The 20,729-nt window shown below is 38.7% G+C and overlaps 1 protein-coding gene across 1 annotated transcript; it reads left to right on the forward strand.

Moving 5' to 3' along the window:
• The first annotated feature begins 757 nt into the window (after positions 1 to 757).
• Positions 758 to 20,448, forward strand: MED6 (mediator complex subunit 6). Its single transcript, XM_020986383.2, has 8 exons — positions 758 to 861; positions 6,437 to 6,596; positions 8,411 to 8,502; positions 13,046 to 13,128; positions 13,462 to 13,570; positions 15,593 to 15,708; positions 19,229 to 19,256; positions 20,037 to 20,448. Exons 1-8 carry the CDS (start codon positions 840 to 842, stop codon positions 20,165 to 20,167), a joined length of 741 nt encoding a protein of 246 aa, XP_020842042.1. The 5' UTR covers positions 758 to 839; the 3' UTR covers positions 20,168 to 20,448.
• Positions 20,449 to 20,729: the final 281 nt, after the last annotated feature.

The raw sequence follows: 20,729 nt of genomic DNA on the forward strand, positions 1-20,729 counted from the left end.
TGCCGTCTTTGGTCATCTTATTCTCCAAAAGGGGTAGAAGAAAGTGATGGAGAAAATGCCAGTAATGCAGATAAAACTTTTAAAAAGCGTACCTGTCGTTTGTTAAACGGTCTTGAGTAGTCTCCTCTCTGACACTAAAGCCTGACTCTGGGCAAGTGACTTGAGTTCTCTAGGCCTTAACTTTTCCTTTGTAAAATGGGAACAAAACTTGTTTCTGAATCTCCCCAAGGCTCTTGTTAAGTCAGAGCTACCTAAGTGTGCATAATTATAATAATATTTCCTACTACAGGGCACAGGATTGGTGAATACTTTTTGGTGGAAGGAGAGGGGAAGAGAATTAGGACGCAGAGCCATCTGAGCCAAACGCATTTCCAGCAAACATGTTTTCACTTTTCTCCTCCCCCCTATTCCTCCTCCTCCTCCTCCTCTCTGGCCAGCCCCTCCCCCTCACTTGGCCTTCTAGTCTTCCCTGCCTCTTTTTCCCTCCTACCTCCTTCTACTTCCCCATTATTCCTTTTTTCCCTTCCCTCTCAAGCCAGCCCACCCCACTCACTCCCCAGAAGCCTTTTACTTTTCCCTGCCTCCCTCTCTCTTTCTTTCCCCGCTTCTTTCCCTTCCTTTCCTCCTCCAACTCTCCTCCCATCCCTCTCATGCCGCGCCCCCGCCCGTCCTTTCCTCGCAGGCCTGGCCCCGCCCCCGCCCGCCCTTTCCTCGCGGGCCTGGCCCCGCCCCTCCGCTTCGCCTAGGGCCTCTTCCGGCGCGGAACGCCGTTGTTCGTTTTTTCTCTGACGTATTATTCCGCGCCGGAAGTGAGGGGAGGCTGCGTTGAGTCTGGCGCTATGGCGGCGGTAGATATTCGAGGTAACCGAAGCTTTCTTACGTTATTCGTCTCAGTAGTTTTGGTTGGGTTTGTCATTTTTACTCCTCTCCTCTCCCTTCTTTCCTCGCGTTTCTGTTGCGTTTTGGTTCCAGGAGAGGCGGGGCTCATCTCCCGTCTCCCGAAGCGGCTCATGAACCTCTGGAAGACTAGAGTGAGAGGGGAAACTGAGGTGGTGGGCCTGTGGTATTGTCCTTCTGTATCCTTTCCCCGTACCCCAACTAGTCTATCGGCAAGCATTCATTAAGCGCCTACTGTGTGCCAGGCGGGGCAGCTAGGTTGTGCAGTGGGAGTCAGACCTGAGTTCAAATTCAGCCTCAGACACACACTTAGCTGTGTGACCATGCTTACGTCACCTACCCCTATTTTCTCTTCTGTAAATTGAGCTGGAGAAGGAAATGGGAAACCACTCCAATATTTTTGTTAAGAAAATCCCAAAAGGTGTCACGGAGAGTCAGACACGATTAAACAACAGTAAACGTGCTAAGTGCTGGGAATACGAGGAAATGCAGAAGAGTCTCTGCCCTCAAGGAGCTCACAGCCTAACGGGGGAGACAACATGCAAACAACTGTGTGCAAACAAGGTAGTGTCTTGCTGAGCGTGACAGCATGTTAGAGATCAAAAAGTAGTCTTTGAGCATGGTTGGTAAAGGGACAGATGGAAAAGAGATTCGTTCAGACCAGGGAGGTAGTAGTATCATGTCCTGGAACTATGACGACCCCTGCCCCTTTTCTTGATCTAGCCTCATGAGGATGACTTTCTCTCTCTGCTGTAAAGGGCGAATATTTATGGTGCTTCTCCCCTCCAGCTCAGAGATGTTTCACACTTTTATCGTCTAGGACCCTTGTCCCATGTCCTCTTATAAAAGAAGACTGGGAGGAGGGGTCCTGATATACTGCAGGCTTTCCTCTGGATCTTTTAAAATTACGTGAGTAGGGATTCAGCACTCTGGTTATCCATCTATTATCCTTTGCTCCTTATGCATTAGCCCACTTCATTTTCCAAACTTCTGTGTCCCGGATGATGTCTCTTATACCATGTATCATGGGCATATTATCTTTGGTAATGTACTATAACCTATTTATACACACAATGAATAATTCAGACCCACAAGAAATGAGGTATGTGCTTTGAAGTATTTTTTCCAGTGATTATGGTTTATGTTATTTTCTCCATTCTCACCTTGCCTTCCTTGTTACCAAGGGGGGATGCATTGGCAAGATGGTTGTCTATTTAGGGATGTATTCTGTGTTTATGGAATAAAGAAAGTTAATTTGCCCCCCTGGGGAGAACTTGGGCTTCTAAGTGGCTTAGCTGACTAGCTCCTGGCTACCTTATTTGATGATTTTTACACTTGACATTTGTTGAAAATAGGATCTGTATCTATATATTAATTTGTTACCATTTTCTTGGCTCCTGCCTAGATCTAGAACCTTAAAATTTTAGAACTGGGTGGTGAAGTGGTTAGAACACTGGATGTGCTATCTGGAAGACCTGCTTTCAACTCTTGCTTTTAACCTTTACCAGGTGTGACTGTAGATATGACTCTATGCCTTGATTTTTATTCCCTTATGAAGGAGAATGAAAGTACCTGTGTTACCTACATCCCAGGGTTGTTGTGAAACTTAAAATGAGATACTGTGTGTAAAGCTCTTTGCAAAGCTTAAAATGCTATGTAATTGTCAGCTATCTGTTAAATTATAGTATTCTCATAGTCGACAGTTGGTTCTAATCTTCTTACTTAAGTGAGTTTGAAGGGTCCATGTCCACTTTTTATCAAAAAAAAAATTTTAATTGATATTGAGAGAAGATGGTATATCCACACGCTTTTGAGTTGAGTTGCTTTCAGAGACTATCTAATCCAATCCATAACCAAAAGAAATACCTCTAATAACATGTTGAACAAGTGGCTGGTCAACCAGTCTGTGCTTGAATACTTCTAATGAGAGAGAAGATACTGTTTTCCAAGGCTGTTTTAATTAGTTTTTCCTTGCCGCAACCCTAAATTTTGGAGTTTCTATCCATTGCTCCCGGTTTTGTTATCTTGGGCCACATAGAACAAATCTAATCTGCCATCCTTCCGGTTACCCAGGCTCACAATATAGGTGTTATATTCAACTCCTCATTCTCTCTCATTCCATATTCAATCATTTGTCAGACCCTGCCAATTTCTACCTTCATTGTATCTCTCATACACACTCCCTTCTCTTCTTTGACACTGTCACCACCCTAGTGTGGTGACACTCATGCCTGATCACCTCATGCCTGACCTATTGCAGTAGCCTGCTGGTTGGTCTACCTGCCTCAAGGCTTCGCTCCATCCAACTCCTGTTTAGCTGTGACACTGGTGCCCTGAAGGACAAGTCTGTCCCCTCCTAATTTTCCAGTCTTCTTTCACCTTACTATCCTCCATGTACTACCTGATCCAATGACACTGGCCTCCTTGCTGTTCCTCAAACAACAAACCCCGTCTCCTCTCATGTCACTGGTTGCACCTTCTGCCTGGAACCCTCCTTCCTGAGCTCTGCTTCCCACTAGCTTTTCTCCCAAGTCTTGGCTAAAATCCAGCATCTAAGAAGCCATTCCCTGTTCCCCTTAATAATAGTACCTTCCCTCTGAGATGAGCCCCAATTCATCCGATATAGTGTATCTTGTTTGTACATAGGTGTTTGCTTATTGTTTACTTTATTAGACTGTGAACGCCCCTAGTGCAGAGATCGCGTTTTGCCTTTCATTGTATCCCAGCCTTTAGCCGAGTGCCTAGCACATAGAAGGTGCTTAATGACTGATTGATTTCTCATAACAACCCTTCAGATATTTGAAGACAGCTATCATGTCCCTATTTAGTCTTCTTTTCTTGAGGCTAAGCAGCTCCAATTCCTTCCGCTGATCCTCAGTGATTGTAGAATCAAGGCCCTTTACCATCTTATTTGTACTGTTCTAGATGCTTTCAAGCTTATCAGCCTCCTTTCTAAATTGGGAAATCCAAATACAAACTCCGGATGTATGGAATATAAGAAATGGTCATTTTTTCCTTTCATCTATGTCAGAACTCTAGAAATTTGCTTTAGTTCTAGGAGTTAGTCCAAGAATTTAGGAGCACTGTAAAATTTCAGCTTTTAAAGAAACACATTAGAATGGTAGTGGAGTGTTTGTTAGCGTGTTTGTTGCTGTTGATTTGCATCCTTTCCAGACAGATTGGACAGAACCTGTAGTGGAGTACCCCAGGGATATGAGTTTGATCCAGTTCTTTTTCCACATTCTTATTTGTGCCTTGGATGAAAGCATAGATGGCATTAAGTTTGTGGATGGTATAAAACTGAAAGGATTAGCTAATCTTGATTGATTTTAAAAATGGGCCAAATCTCATTTAATGAAATTTAATAGGGATAAATGTGAAGTCCTACAGTTGGATTAAAAAAAATCATGTTATATGTACAAGACAGTGTGTTCGGGTGAGAAAGATTTGAGGATTTAATAAAATGTAAGCTTTGTGTAAGTCGTCAATGTGATATATGACAACCAAAAAAAGCTCTTGCTGGGTTGCATAGAGACAATAATGTTCACAATAAAAGAGGTGATAGTTCTGCTTTTACCCTTTTCTACTTAAGCCACATTTAATTTATTGAGTTCAGTTATGAGCATCCCATTTTAGGAGGGACATTGACAAACTGGAATGGGTTCAAAGGAGGGTGGTAAGGATGAGGGGAAAGGAGAGAGGCTGCAGACTGTGCTATGCAAGGATCAGAAGCTCCTTAAAGAAAGAAGGGCTGTCATGTAGAAGACAGAGTAGAGGGCTATGGTTTTGTCTCATAGGACAGTACCAGAGTAGGAAAGCAAATTGTAGTTTAATATGGGGTAAAACCTCAGCATATTGAAAGAGATGATAAAATATGCAATAGTCGTATATTTTCTTATTGTGACTTTAATATTGAAGATCATACTATAAAAAATTAGAATAAAAGCAAAATATACACCTCACAGCTATGGGTAGGAGATATATTCTTAACTAAATGAGAGAGATAAGATGAAATAGATAACTTTTATGTGGAACTGGAAAGTAAATGCACAGAAAATTAATACACCTAGGATAAAAAAGGGAAGCAATTGAATGGGGGAAAATTCTATTGGATTTCTTTGAAAAGGGTTTGGTATCCAAACTGTATAAACAATTAGTAAACATAGATATAAAACCAATAGCCATTCCTTAGTAGATAGTCAGAGGATATGAAAAAAAAAACCAGCCAGTTCTCAAAAGAATTGCAAAATATTTATACTACAGGAAAGAATGTGCCAAATCACTAACAAGAGAAATGCAAATAAAACCAGCCCTGACATTTCATCCTTACAGAGTGGCAGAGATGACAGAAGATAGCAATAGTCAATGTTGAAGGGATTATGACAAGATAAACACAGTGATGAATTTTTGGTGGAGCTGTTAACTGGTATAATTATTTTAGAAAGCAATTTGAAATTATTCCTGAATGATTTCCCTGCTCTGACTTCTAACCTCCCTGGCTTCCTTTAAGTCCCAACTAAAATCCCACATTTTACTGGAAGCTTTCCCCAACCCCTCTTAATTCAAGTGCCTTCCCTCTGTTAATTATTTCCTGTTTATCTTGTGTATAGCTTGCTTTGTATATGTTTGTTTGCATGTTGTCTTCATTAGTAAACCCCTTAAGGGGTGGGGGTGGGACTGGATTCTTAGCACAGTGCCTGGCACGTAGTAGGCACTTAATGTTTATGGATTTTGTGAATTGTGAAAATAAAATGACTAAACTGTACATGCCCTTTGACTCAGAGATTCTGTTACTGGGCTTCTCCCCCAAGGAAGCTATTGATAAGGTCTGCATATACACCAAAATTTTTATAGTAGCACTTTTTGTGGTATTAAAGATTTGAAAACAAAGTATTTGCCTCTCAGTTCAGGAATATACAAATAGCAGTACACGAATATAATGAGATATTATTGTGCTATAAGAAATGATGAATGTTTTGAATACAGAGAAGCATGGAAAGATCTACATGACTTGATTGACACTTAGTGAAGTAAACAGAGCTAAGAAAAAAACATACATGATGATTACAGCAGTGTAAATGGAAAGAATAAACATATGCACACACACCAAAAGTAAATTTTGCAAAATTATAAAGAACAAGTATGGCTCAAAAGAAATGTTATGAGATTAATTTGTGGAGGTGGAAGGTCAACAGGTGATAAATATTACACCTGTTTTTGGATTTTTCACTATATTGATCAGCTGTGCTGATTTTTTTCCTTTTTTCTATTTTTAAAAAATGCTATTTTTTTATGTGGGATGGCTCCCTTGAAGGGGAGGTCTGCTTGGGAAAAATGATGATTTTTTTAAAAAATCAGTAAAAACTTAAAAAAACCAACCCATATCCTTTTTTTAACTGTTCCATTCTTTTGAGGTGAGAGGATGAGTATGACTTGATAGGAAGAGGAGAGAAGGAAAGCTGATCATTATGCATAATTTGCTATTAGATATGTTTCTTTCTTTTTCTCTTATTGTCCTTTCTCTGTTTCTCTTCCATAGACAACTTGTTGGGAATTTCATGGGTTGACAGTTCCTGGATCCCTATATTGAACAGTGGTAGTGTCTTGGACTATTTCTCTGAACGAAGTAACCCTTTTTATGATCGGACATGTAATAATGAAGTGGTCAAAATGCAGAGACTCACACTGGAGCATTTAAAGTAAGTTGTTTTAAGAACACTGTACTGTTGCCAATTAGTAGGACTGTTCAGATCTGCTGTGCCATAGCTGTACCTCATGAATTACAAAATAGAAGTCAGGAAGGATATGAGTCTTACATCTTACTAGGACATAGATATTTCCCTATAGAGATATACCCTATATGATATGACTGTTTGTTTCCATGGAAACGTAGCATTAAGTGAAAACAGTATAGGATTTAGTTAGTTCCCTGCAAACAGTGTTAGAAATGGTATGTTCAATCTTGGGTAGCCAAAAATTTGGACTATAAAACCTAAAATAGGAACAGAGAGATAAGTCTTTATCTACCTGGAAACTCTTCTCTCATTTAAGTGAATAATAAAAACTCTTCCTGGCCCTCCCAGCAACTGTTTTCTGACTGGCTACTCACCATTCTCCACTAAACCAAGGGTGGAAGTTGGGGAGAGGAGTGTCAACTGTTGGGAAATTGGGACAGTGTGTTTATGATACATTAATGTGTTGTTTTGGGAGCTACGTTATGCGGGGTATGCCTATAAAATGAATTTGTTGCCATCAGTTAAAATGGGGAGTAACTTCATATCCTCCTGTGTAAATTAACTGTGATTGGACTAGATCCCTAAAGGCCTGTCCAGCTCTAAAGCCTATAATCTGGTAGGCAGCAGGTTTGGTTAATTTGATGCAAGGGAGTGTTTTAACAGTGGAACGAACGTAGGGTGTACCAGTTGTACCTTTGCTAGTTTGAGGTCTTAAGTATGCTTGTCCAAGTACTTAATGTACAGGACAAGATTTCATTTCATTTGAGACCAAAGACAGATACATTTTAACCTATTGAAAAAAGAGACAGGCAGGCTTTTTTAGAATTCTTTTTTGGGCAGTTGGGTAGGATTGAGATGGGGAGTCAAGCCTGTGATTTCATTGGTGTAGGAAACTCCCTTTACCAATGCAGATTGGTACCAGCTCTGCACCGTATAGTCTTAGTTGCCTAGTTACCTGGGGCACTGAAAGGTAAAGTGGTTTGCCTAGTATTTCTTTATCTGCTATGCCGTGCCTCCTTTCATTAGTCAGTGAACAAGCATTTATTTAAATAAGTTGTTTTACTGTATGTCAGGAGCTGGAGATAGAAATAAAACCTGTCAGGGAGCTTATCATTTTATTACTGGTCCGTAAGATTTTCCTAAATCTTAAAAGATATAATAACGTGTTGTTTCTTTCATTTGCCAGGTAAATATGAGGGCTGTTCAAAAAGTACATTTATTTTGGTATTTTTTTAAAACTGATTTTATAAGATAAATAATTATTTGTAATAAACAACTTACTAGTAATTTTCGATGTAATCCATCATAATCAAACATTTGTTATGGTCTTTGGGCAAATTTTTCAATTCCAGGTGAACAAAATATAGAATCCCTAGTTTGCATTTGTTTATATTCTACTGCTTACAGCATCTCTGATATATTGCTTTCCTGATTAAAACTTTGCACACCATTTTGCTACGCTTTTTTGATTGATGCTGTTTTCTGTATAAATTTCAGTGAGTTGAAAATGAATTTCTGTAGCAGAAACTTTTTTTCATTTTAAAATCTTAGGATGACTTCATCAGGAAATATCATCTAGGATTCCAACCCTAGTTTTTAACTATGATAGGTCCACCAAGTCACAGAAGTGTTTTCCTTTATGCTCGTTGTCTTTCATAGCTCATAAATAATGTCCTATCATTGAAATTATTGTACTCTATAATACACTGAAAACCTTATGAAGTTATTTTTCAAACAGCTTTTATAGAGTTCTTGATTTCCAGTATTTTGTTTTTCAGTCAGATGGTTGGAGTAGAGTATATCCTTTTGCATGCCCAAGAGCCCATTCTTTTTATCATTAGGAAGCAACAGCGACAGTCCTCTACACAAGGTGAGTTACATACACTTCAGGCCATTTTTTCTTTTCAAAGACCCACGCATTCCTTGTGCTCTGACTTCCAGGTTCTTTTTTTAAACATTGTAATCACTTTTAGATTCTTGGGAAGTTCCATCAATAATATTTTTTATTTTCCTAAAATTATATCCCATGCATGTGCTTTCTTCAGAAAGAACAGAGGTTGCTCTCTAGTGGCAAAATGCTAACTGTGCAAGGAATAAGTATTTGCTTATAGATGCAAATGATGTTTATGTTGTGTAACATATCTTTCTTGTAGTGAAGGACATGTTTTTTGAATATTGGTTTAGTTGGTAAAAAAAAAAATCTAAAATTGTTATCAGATTTTGTGTTCTCAGTTTGAGAGCAAACTCCAGTAAACCTTAATTAGTTAGCTTGTGATACTGAGAACCACCATATCTGCTAAATATTAGAAGAAAATTCTAATATTGCCTATAAGGTATTAATTATTCTCAGAGGAATAATTCAGCATGATTTTAGTGTTGATTGGTTTTAGAAGTGTCATCTTCCATGTTGCAGGCTCTTTCATTATTAACAGAAACATAGGAATATGATGTTCCAGCCACTTTGAACATGCCTTATTTATTTATTTATATCTGCCTTTACCCTTATTGTAATCTTTTAAAAATAAATTTTTGTTGTATCTTTTGTTATTACATTGTATACATTCTTGGTGTTTCCCTCCCAGAAAATCATCCCTTATAACAAAGACTGAAAAAGAGGGAATAAAAAACAGTTCAGCAAAACTAACCAGTACAGCAACCAAGCCTGCCATCGTATGTAGTAGTCTATACCAGTGCTGGTAGATCTTTGCAGGTGGCATATTGACTTAGAAAACCTGAAATTAGCATTCTCTATGATGCATTTTTATTTATTTTGTTAAACATTTCATAATTACATTTTAATCTGGTTTGGACAACATTCAGGAGTTTTGCCTCCTCTGATGCACACTCATAATCCTGTACTTCTTGAAAGGTGCAAGGATAGTAATTTCTTATATTTTGCCTTTAAGATCAGGCTTGGTTATTAGAATTTCATACCATTCAGTTTTGGTTACCTTGTTCTTGTCTTCATTTTCATTTTTGTAGTCATTGTGTATGTTGTTTTTCTGGTTCTTCTTACTTTACTTTGCATATACATTTCCCGTGAATCTCTGTATGGATCATATTCATAATTTTTTATATTATAGTACTATTTCATTACCATCATATACCACAACTTGTTTAGCCATTCCCCATTCAATAGGCACCTGTGCTGTTTCCAGTTCTTTGCTACTTACAAAAAGTACCATTTTATTTTAGTGTAGATGGAGCCTTCTTTTCGTCATTGACCTCCTTCATGTATATGCCTGGTAAATGCTGAGCCTGTCATGGAATTTCAGCCAGATCTCAGAAACTAATAGGTCATTTTGATATTTCTATGATTTGATTTTTTTCCTTTTTGATTACTAAGATCTTATCTCCCCATTAAGTTCTTATTCTCTTCTCATTTCCTGTAAAATGAGAGTATTGTTCTAGATAATCTCAGAAGTCTCTTTCAAGCCCACAGATTCTGTCTTCTTATTGAATGCCCACTGTATACTAGATGTTGGAGTCATGGAAATGGTTATAACATCTGGCCATATAGGGGTAGGTGGTGGAGTGAGATACTTTATATACAAATAACTATTAATGAACAGTGATGTCAATGAAAAGGGAAGATCCAGTCAGAGAGCTATGAGAAATCTGAAGAGACCAGATGACTTTCCCTGGAGAGATATGATAGAAGTCTTCCTGTAGGGGGTGGCACTTAGGTTGACCTTTAAATAGTTCAGCAGATGGGGACCCAGATGTGCAGATCTATGCCTGACATTCCTTGCTTCATGAACATGAGGTTAGAGAGGAATAGGTGCTTGAGAAGAGGGAGCAGAGGGCAGGCCCAGTTTGTTTTCTGGAAGTGTGTGTATTTGAAAGGGGCAGTAGCAGGAGATGTGACTGGGAAGATATATTGGGGACAGGGCATGAAATGCCCATATCTGGAGGCTGTGGTTGTTTGAATGTCAGTGAAGAGTCTCCAGCATCTGGGAGGGAGTCAGACTTCAAGCATAATGTCCCTTGCAGTCTGTCTGCCAGTTTGCATTTGCCCTAGCTTAGCATAGGGCAATTCACTTGGAATTGTTGAAGGGCCGTTTCAGAACTCGTGAATCATTCTTTTGGGCTTCATTAAACTTACAAATATTACTGATACATTATACTTGTTATATATGTTTATTCATCATAGCACCTGATTAACAGATATTAGATATTGTAGGTAGAACATTTATTAAGTGCTTACTGTATGCCACCAAGTGTGCTCCATGTTGGGGATAAATATACAAGCAGATGAGAAAGTCCCTGCCCTCAAGGAACTTACATTTTAACATGAAAAGGAGCTGAAGAAGGGTGGAAGGTGCTGCTATCCAGGAGGTGTAGATGGTTATGGCTCAGTATGATAGTGATGGTGGCTAATGGGCCATCCCCTGGCTGGGAAGGCTGCTGTGACAAACTGTAAAAGGTAGTGGAGAGAAGATCTAATGAGGGAAACAGTTTGCTGCAGGGAAAGGACTACAGAAAAGTAGCAATAACTGTTTACTGAGCACCAGCTGGCTATGCGGTGTCTCAGAAGTCTTACAACTGCACAAAGACTTTTATGATGTATTTTTCTTTATATGGCAATGGTCTGGCCTACTCTCCCAGAAACTGATCTCTTAGAAGTACATTCTGTAAGAGCCATTCCTCAATTAATAAGTGGTCAAAAGAGATGAACAGGCAGTTTTCAGACAAAGTAATCAAAGCTGTCTATAGTCATATGAAAAAAAATGCTCTAAGTCACTATTGATGAGAGAAATGCAAATTAAAGGAACTCTGAGCTACTACCTCACACCTGTCAGATTGGCTAATATGACAGGAAAGGAAAATGACAAATGTTGGAGGGGATGCGGGAAAATTAAAACACTAATGTACTCTTGGTGATGTTGTATACTGATTCAGCCATTCTGGAGAGCAATTGGAACTATGTCCAGACTATAAAATCATACATATCCTTTGACCAAGCAATACCACTGCTAGGGTCTGTATCCCAAAGAGATAAAAAACAAGAAGGAAAAGGACCTATGTGTACAAAAATATTGATAGCAGCTTTTTTAGTGGTGGCAAAGAGTTGGAAATTGAGGGGATGTCCATCACTTAGGGAGTGGCTGAACAAGTTGTTGCATAAAATTGTGATGGAATGCTATTGTGCCTTAGGAAATGATGAGCAGGATGCTCTCAGAAAAACATGGAAAGACTTACATGACCTTATGCAAAGTGAAATGAGCAGAACCAAGAGAGCACTGTACAGAGTAACAGCAATATCATGTGCTGATCTGCCGTGAGTCACTTAGCTATTATTCTCAGCAATACAATGGTCCAAGGCAGTTCTGTAGGACTTAGGATGAAAAGTGTTGTCCATCTCCAGAGAACGAACTGGTAGAGCCTGAATGCAGATCAACGATACTTTTTCTTTACTTTCTTTATTTTTCTTATTCTTTTGGTCTGTGTTTTCTTTCCCAGAATGACTTGCATGAAAATGTGTTTTGCATGACTCCACATGTATAACTATGTCAAATTGCTTGCCTTTTCCATGGGGGAGAGAAAGGGGGAAGGGAGGGAGAGAATTTGGAACTCAAAATTTGGGGGTGGGGAGAAAGAATGTTAAAATTGGGAAAAAATAAAATGTTAAATAAGGTTTTTTTAAAAAGTACATTCTAGCTCCTCTAAAGGGATGCCAAAAGTCTGACCATTTGATTCTTAATTTCTCTTTTTCCTTTTTTTTTCATTTTTAGTTTTCAACAATCACTTCCATATGCTGAGTTTTAAATTCTTCTCCCCTCCTTCCCCACCTCACTTCCCAAGACAGTGTGCAATCTGATGTAGGCTCTACGTATGCATTCCTGTAAAACATATTTTCACATTAGTTATGTTGTAAGGAAGAATTAGAACCAATAGGAGGAACCACCAGAAAGAGGAGACAAAACGCAACAGAAGAAGATACTATGTTTCAATCTGCGTTCAAACTCCATAGTTCCTTCTTCTTTGTGGATGGCATTTTCCATCATGAGGCATTTGGAGATGTCTTAGATCCTTGTATTGCTGAGAAGGACTAAGTCTATCAAAGTTAGTCATCACACAATGTGACTGTTATTGTGTGCGGCATTCTCCTGGTTCTGCTCACTTCATTCAGCATCAGTCCATACAAGTCTTTCCAGGTTCTCCTGAAGTCGGCCTGCTCATCATTTCTTATAGCACAGTAGTATTCCATTACATTCATCTACCACAACTTGATTCTTAATTTCCATGTTACTGACTTGGGCACCTCCCCACATTTCATTTCTGTCAAGCCAGCTATTTCTGCTGTTCTAAAATTTTCTTCTCCATTGATGAACACTGAGCCATTTGTATTTATTTCTAATGTCACACATTTACTGGCTTGAAATTTCAGAAATGCTTTTTTATTGTTTCAGTCATCCCATTAGCTGATTATTATATCATTGCTGGAGTCATTTATCAGGCACCTGACTTGGGATCTGTCATAAACTCCAGAGTGGTAAGTGTCTTTTAGTAAGGGTTTGGGTTCGGGGTGAGTGTGGGGGGGTGAGTGGTCAGAAAAGGGAACCAGTGAGTGGAACCCTCTGTAAGTGTTAAATTAGGATTTTCCCTCTCTGACAAACTTGTCTAAGAATATTTGCATTTGAAATCTGAACTCCGTGTTGACCAGGGATAACTATGTTCTGAGTTATTTCTAAACTTGTATACTACAAGCATAGCCACATGTGAGCCACAGAAAATATTGTACTTGCAAGAAAAGCATTATTTTTTGGTTATTTATTCTTGTAGTTTTTCACCCAGTGAAAAACTCAAAATTTCCTTCTTTTGCAAGCTCACAGCTGTGCATGGAATTCAGTCAGCTTTTGATGAAGCTATGTCATATTGTCGTTACCACCCTTCCAAGGGCTACTGGTGGCACTTCAAAGATCAGGAAGAACAAGGTAGGACACCCGAGGCTTTTTAAGGAGAGTTTGTGCAAAAGATGCAAAGGCTGTGTCTTTGAGAATAATGGAGAATAAGGGATACTTTCTAACATGTCTTTCCCATTCTATGGAGAAGTATTTACAGAGTTAAAAAAAGTGATTGCAGCTGAAACTGATGAAAGAACTAGTTTAATCCATGGGAATAGTAGTTTCTATCATTTCAAATGTGGTTTGATTCACTCTGTGAAAGGAGATCTTAAAGATACTTTTTGGAGGCTTGAGCTTGTGCTGATTAGGTCCAGAGATTGGGAACGAAAGGCAAAGTGGTAGAGGGGTCAGGAGAAAAGCACAAAAAAAAAATCAAGGAGACAAATAGGGGATTTATCCACAAACAGAATTTTTATCTCACATTTCCTCTTTCAGCCCAGAAAATATGAGGCAGGTGAAAGAGGAAATGACTGAGAAAACAAAGGTTTGATCTGAGCATGTTGATTTATTAGCAGTGCATGCCAGTTGCCCAACAAACTGGGACCAGACCTCCTCAGCCTAGGGCTAGGCTCCAAATATAGGAGGAGACAGACTTTTATACATTAAAAACAATCAGATACGGCCAGTTAATTACAAGGAAACCATACAACAGTAAGTAATCTTATTTCTGATTGGAGGGAAGGTTAGGGACTTTCCAGGTTGGGATGGGGAGAGCGAATAGGTACAATTCCCTGAATTCAGGTGTTCCATTTCCCCCAACAGTCAAAGGAACATGGCAACAACAATGATCGGTATAGGACTAGTTTTCAGATAAGACATACGGGTTACTTGACATGTACAATTGTGCTAAAACTCCTTGCATCAGTCTTTGGATTTGACTGGGTTTCTGGTCAGTAACCTAGGATAGGTGGAGAACCAGTGGCTTCAAAGCCACATGTCGCTCTCTAGGTCCTTAAGTGTGTTCCTTTGACGAATCCAACCTTCACAGAACAAATCCTCTTAATAAAAGGATTTGTTCTGTAAAACTTGGACTCAGTCAAAAGGCCATACCCAAGGACCTAGAGGGCCACATATGGCCTCGAGGCCGCAGGTCCCCACCCCTGACCTAGGTCACTGGGTAAGGATTTCCAAGCAGCAGGAAGAGGTGGTCCAGTTTCCCAGCCATGCAGGGATAGGTTAAACAATCCAATAAAGTTTTCTCCCAGTTCCCAGAATTGAATAGAAATGGAACTGAGCTAGCTCCAGAATTGAGTCACAAGGAATCAGATGTGGTTCACTCAATTCCCACAGTTAACCACTTGCTGTCCTAATCCCTTCAGTTCTCTCACATACATATCATTTAATGACCTGGTATAAACCACATTAAGGACACTTTTCACCTTTGAATGCATCCACGGAAGGGACTTGGAGTGAGTGTGTGTGTGAGAAAATTGACTCAAAATTAACAGTGTTTTTGTTGTTAGGTGAAATTTTTTAAAAGTGAACCCACTCTTAAAATTGAGAGAAAGGAATATAAAGCTTTGCTATAAATTCAAGAAAAAAATATATTTCAGTTTTATGTTACAGCCAATTAAGAGAGAGAAAGAGAAGATGGAGAGTTTGGGTGGGAGATAGGGCAGAGAGGGGAAGGAAGATCAAGAGAGAGTTTGAGGGGGAAGATGAATAGTAGAGGGAAGGAAAGACAGTTCTTTGACAGTCTTCTCCCCCAGTGATATTCTTGGTTCTGCCATCCAGGTCCATCCTTTTCAATAGATTAGAATTGGTATTGTATATGAGATATCATTGAGTACTTCAAACTTACTTTGCACATTGAGCAACTTCACTAAGCTTTTGAATTGTGTTATGGATAATTGATGTCTATTTTTGCTTTTCCATATAGATTGATTTAAATACTGTTGCTATTAGAACTCCTTATTGTAAGAAGAAAGCTTAGAACTATGTTTGGTGTTAGACTGAGCAGCCACAAAATGATATTTAGTTGATAAATGAAGAATACAAGGTACTGTATCCTTTTTGATTGTGGTGATTTATCTTGGACTTTTTATGTTACAGATAAAGCCAAACCTAAAGCCAAGAGAAAAGAAGAACCAAGTTCTATTTTTCAGAGGCAGCGTGTGGATGCTTTACTCCTAGATCTGCGACAGAAATTTCCACCCAAATTTGTTCAGGTAATAATTTGTGCTGATAGTTAAATTTTAAAAATGAAGTCTGGAAGACCTAAGCATCCATTGTGTCTGGTGAGCTTATTTTTAAAAATGTATGTTATATTTGTTTCACATGATTTGTTTAGAGGAAAGGACTGAAAACAATATACATACTGGATCCACAAAAGGAATCCAAAGTTGATGGGAAGATTGAAAGTTTTATGGAGGAAATGGCATTTCATATTCTCTTAGAATTATAGAAAGGATAGAAATTTTGAAGTTTAGGAAGAGAGCATTCTAGGTATAGGTTATTTGTAGGGAAATAGGAGTCAGGAAATGGATGATTGTGTGATAGGAATGGTGAGCAGGTTGTCAGAGCAACACAGTTGACAGGGAGAAGAGTAAGGGTGTAGAATTCAGGGGTGGGGAGCCTTTGGCCTCAAGGCCACATGGGGCCTCTAGTCCTCAAGTGCAGCCCTTTGACTGAATCCAAACTTCACAGAATAAATCCCCAATAAAAGGATTTGTTCTGGAAAACTTGGGACTTGGTCAAAAGACCACCCCCAAGGACCTAGAAGGCTACACTCGGCCGCAAGGGCAGAGGTTCCCCATCCCTGGAGATGGATATATAGTACAGAAAAGACCCTTAAAGAGGAATAATAGAATTAATAGGAATTCTGTGTTCCACTAAGAAGCATGTGTGAGTCATATATTTTGTGCTAAGCATTGTGCTGGGCATGGAAGATACAAAGTCAAAAGCAAAATAATGTCTGCCCTTAGAGAGCTTACAGTCTTAACAGTGTGAACCAGATGCACTATATAAGCATATACAAATTAAATACAGTGTAATTGGGTAAGGGGTGAAGTATGGTACTAATATCTGTGTGTGGGGAAGAGGGATCAAGAAGGGTTTATGTAGACATCATGTGTTCACCAGCCCAATGCCAGGAAGGCACAGACAGGTTTTCAAGAAAGGTAATAAGATGTGGTTGGCCCAGAACTTTTCTTCACCTCCATCATTGTACTTTTTGTCTTCAGAAATACAGTTATCAGAAGCCTCCTAGTTCTTCATTTTCTGCTACAGCTTTGAGAGTTGTAGAGAGTTCTCCTCAAGAGCTGCTCCACTTTGGAGTAGTATACTTGAGGATCATTCCAGCTTCTTCTCAGAAGTTCAATTCAAGAAACATTTATTAAGTACCTGCTATGTGCAGGGCACTCGGGCTATGATTTAAGAATACAAAAATGAATGAGACACCATTTCTACCCTTATTTAGAATTACTTAGAAAATTAGTACATAGGCGAGGTACAGAATTCTATGAGATCCAGTGAGGGAAAGCTTACTTAACCTGAGGGAAGGTCAGGGAAGACTTTAAGGAGAAGGTAGCATCTGAATGGGAATGTTTGCAACCAAGAGAGGTGGGAGACACATTACAGATATTGGTAGAATTGGAGGTAGAAGGTAGTGGCAAAGAGGGGAGAGAGATAGAACACAAAACAAGGCAAAGGAGGGCAGGACAAATTCAGGAAGTAAGAAGTACAGTTTGGAAGAGAATTCATATGAGGTAAGTTTGAAAAGAAAAGATGAAATTAAATTATAGAGGGCCTTGAATGCCAAGCTAAAGACTTGGAACTTTTATTTGGTAGGTAAAAGGAGATAGGGAACTGCATGAGTGAATTTGGGACATGAGTTCATGTTCAGAGGTCTAGGAATAATCCAGTTTGGCTCGAGTCTAGAGTATGTGGAGACAATGTGAGATAAGGCTAGAGAAGAGTAAGTTGGTGCTCACATGTCAGTGGAGATATCTGAATTTTATAAAATCATGAGGCCTTTTTCACTGTCTCTTATTCTGTTTCCTCCTTTCCACTCCCACTGCTTAGGTCAGGCCTTAAGTAATTCTTTATTGGACTGATGTACTGACCTCTTGTCTTTCACTCCTCCCATGTCCCTCTTACTCAACCTATCCTTCATACAGCTATTAAGTTGATTTTCACCAGTGCACAAGTGTAGTCAAGTTATTTCACCCCCAGACAATTTCAGTGGCTTCCTTATGTTTACCAAAGAAAACAAACTCTTTAATTTGTTATTCAAGGTCCACTACTTCCTTGAAGTCTTCCCTAAGCTCCACCTCCAACCTCTGTCTGTCTGTCTGTCTGTCTGTCTCTGTCTCTGTCTCTGTCTCACTCTCACTCTCTCTCTCTCTCTCACACACACACTCACACACATACACCCTTATACACACAAAGCGATTTCTAATTAATCTGATTAAATAACACTTTATGATCTTCATATGCATACACTATCTCCTAATTTGTTTTATACTCACCGGTGTATTTTATCTTCTACTGAGATATTAGATCTTTGGACCCAGGGACTGTATCTTATTTATCTATGTGTCTTCTTCATCATCTAGCACCATGTATTCTACATGGTACTTACTAAATATTTACCAAATGAGTGATGTCCTTAGATCGTTGTAGATGAGAGTAGACTCTTGTCTACTTCATCACTTCTGATCAGGAATACCTTGAGAATCTTCTTGGTCTCCATAATTCCCTTCCACTTTATTTCCTCCACTGCTTTGAGTAAGACTGTTGTCAGTAGAACGAGGCTTTTATTAGGTATATTCAGGTTGGGTTGGGATTATTTGTGGTGCAGTGAATTTGATGTTTGACAATTCTGCTCTAATTTACCTTTTAAGTTTTTTGTCAGATATGAGGGGATGGAAGGATTTAGTATTAATGAAGAAAAGTGTGTTAGAGGAAGATGAAAATTTTGCTTTGAGGCATTCCAACAGTGTTGAATGAGTATCATTGAGACCATTATAGCTTATTTAAATTTTGTTATAATTTTTTAAAGTTCTATAAAAGCAAAAACAAGAAGAAAAAAAATAGCATAGTATAGTAGATAGAGCACTGGACTGGGACCAGGATACCCATGTTCAAATCCCTGCTTTGACTCTTTCTAGGTCTGTGATTAGCTCACTTAACCTCTGATGCTTTGTTTACTTATCTGTAAAATAAGGATAATAATGTTTGTACTCTGCACCTCCTAGGATGGTTGTGAGAATCAGTCAGTTTATTGTGCACCTATTCTGTGCATTCAATCACTGTGCCTTATAAGCACTGGGGATACAAAAAGAGTTAAAAGACAGTCCCTGCCCTCAAAGAACTTAGAATCTAATGGGAGAAACAACAGGCAAATTATACGAACAACATATATATATATACACAGGATAAATAGGAAATAATTAACAAAGGGAAGGCACTAAAATTAAAAGGGATTGGAAAAGACTTCCTGAAAAAAGAAGTCTGATTGCCCTCTCTCCCTGTGTGTGTGTGTGTAGCGGGGGGGGGTTAGGTGGGGGTGTATTTCCTTTCTATAGTCCTGTTCAATATTTCCCTCCTGGTCTAAAAAAAAAAAGCCTGAACCCTTTACTTAAAAAAAAAAAAGAAAGAAAGAAAGAAAAAAGGAGGTCTGGGTAAATCTTAAAGTGTAATATAAATGAGTTGTTATTAATAAATTGCCTCTTTCTCTTGTTGCAGCAAAAGCCTGGAGAAAAGCCTGTCCCAGGTATGGACATCTAACATTCTTAGCAAATTGGAAATAAAAATAATAGGTTGTTTAGGGCAAAAGTAACCTCATTCATTAATAGATTTTTTTGGTGGTAGACATGGTAGACTGTAGGCTGTATGAATAGAGTGAACTAGTTACTTTGCCTCCTAGATTTACTGCCTTTTTTTGTTTGTTTGTTTCCTACCTGTAAAGCCTTCTAAATTTCAAGAAAGTGACACTGAAGCATTTCAAACAGTTCTTTCATGGTAGAGAGATTGGTGCCTGCAAAGTGAATTATAGATATTTTGTCTATGAGATTTTTATTTGTGTGTGCGTGTGTGTACGCGCACACACACACACACACACACACACCCACGTAAGCACATAAACATACATATAAAAATGCATTGTCTATGTAATGCATTATATTTGCAACACGTAATATGATGTGTGTATGTGCATTTGAAAGTGCTCTATTTTTCATTGAACTCTATAGGACTTATTGAAAGATCCGAGTGAAAGAATAGAACTTGAAGTCAGAAAAAAATGATACATCTTTTTGTCTTTAAAGAACAGTTGGTCTCAGAAGAACGTTCAAAGAATTCTTTCTTTCTGACTGTGTCATACTTTAGATCATAAGCGCTAAAAGTAGGAGGGCAGGATCTCAGTATTTGGGGAATTTAAATGGATCCTAAAATACCATCCCCCCCCAAAAAAAAGAATTATTTGTGATTGATATTTTTAGAAGGAATTTTTAAAAATTTAACCTTATCCTCAGCATGGTGTTTTTGTTATTAGTGGATCAGACCAAGAAGGAGCCAGAACCTACACCTGAAGCGATAAAAGCAGAGGAAAAAGAGACCCCCAAAAATGTCCAGCAGACAACCAGCACTAAATGTCCCCCTGAGAAACGAATGAGACTGCAGTGAATGTGGGGCTGTTGTTTCCTCAGCACCAAAGAGAAACGTACAGAATTCCCCTTCTCGGGATGACGTCAGCCTTCTGCAGCAAAGACTTGATGTCATTACAGGATTTAAAATTCCTTGTTACAGCTTTCTCTTTTTTATAAGAAGCTCTGGTTCTCTAGGAAAGGATTTATTTCATCCCCCTTCTTTGTGTGTTAGATTTTTTTTCATTAATCTTTTATATGCTTTCCCACATCGGTCTTATGTGTATATATCTGTTTATCAAATAAAATAACTTTATAGAATGTTGGATTTGGGATGCTTTTTTTTTTGTTCACTAGTAAATTGTGGTACTTTCTAAGTGTCTGGATCTTCATCTAGTTAGCTTTCACTGCCCATCTTATGGTATATCACCTGGTAACTTTTGTCCTTTGCAATCTTAAAACTCTGTACGTGTAATTATTAGTATTACTCTAAAGGAAGAGATACTGTATTTCACCACATTTTATGCCAAATTTTTTGCCAAAAAGTGGAGTGCAACCATTATGTGAAGCTTTTAAAAAATTGTGCCGGTATTACTTTAAAA

This window comes from Phascolarctos cinereus, unplaced genomic scaffold, assembly GCF_003287225.1.
Source record: "Phascolarctos cinereus isolate Bilbo 61053 unplaced genomic scaffold, phaCin_HiC Scaffold_3;HRSCAF=262, whole genome shotgun sequence".
In the NCBI taxonomy this organism is placed as follows: domain Eukaryota; kingdom Metazoa; phylum Chordata; class Mammalia; order Diprotodontia; family Phascolarctidae; genus Phascolarctos; species Phascolarctos cinereus.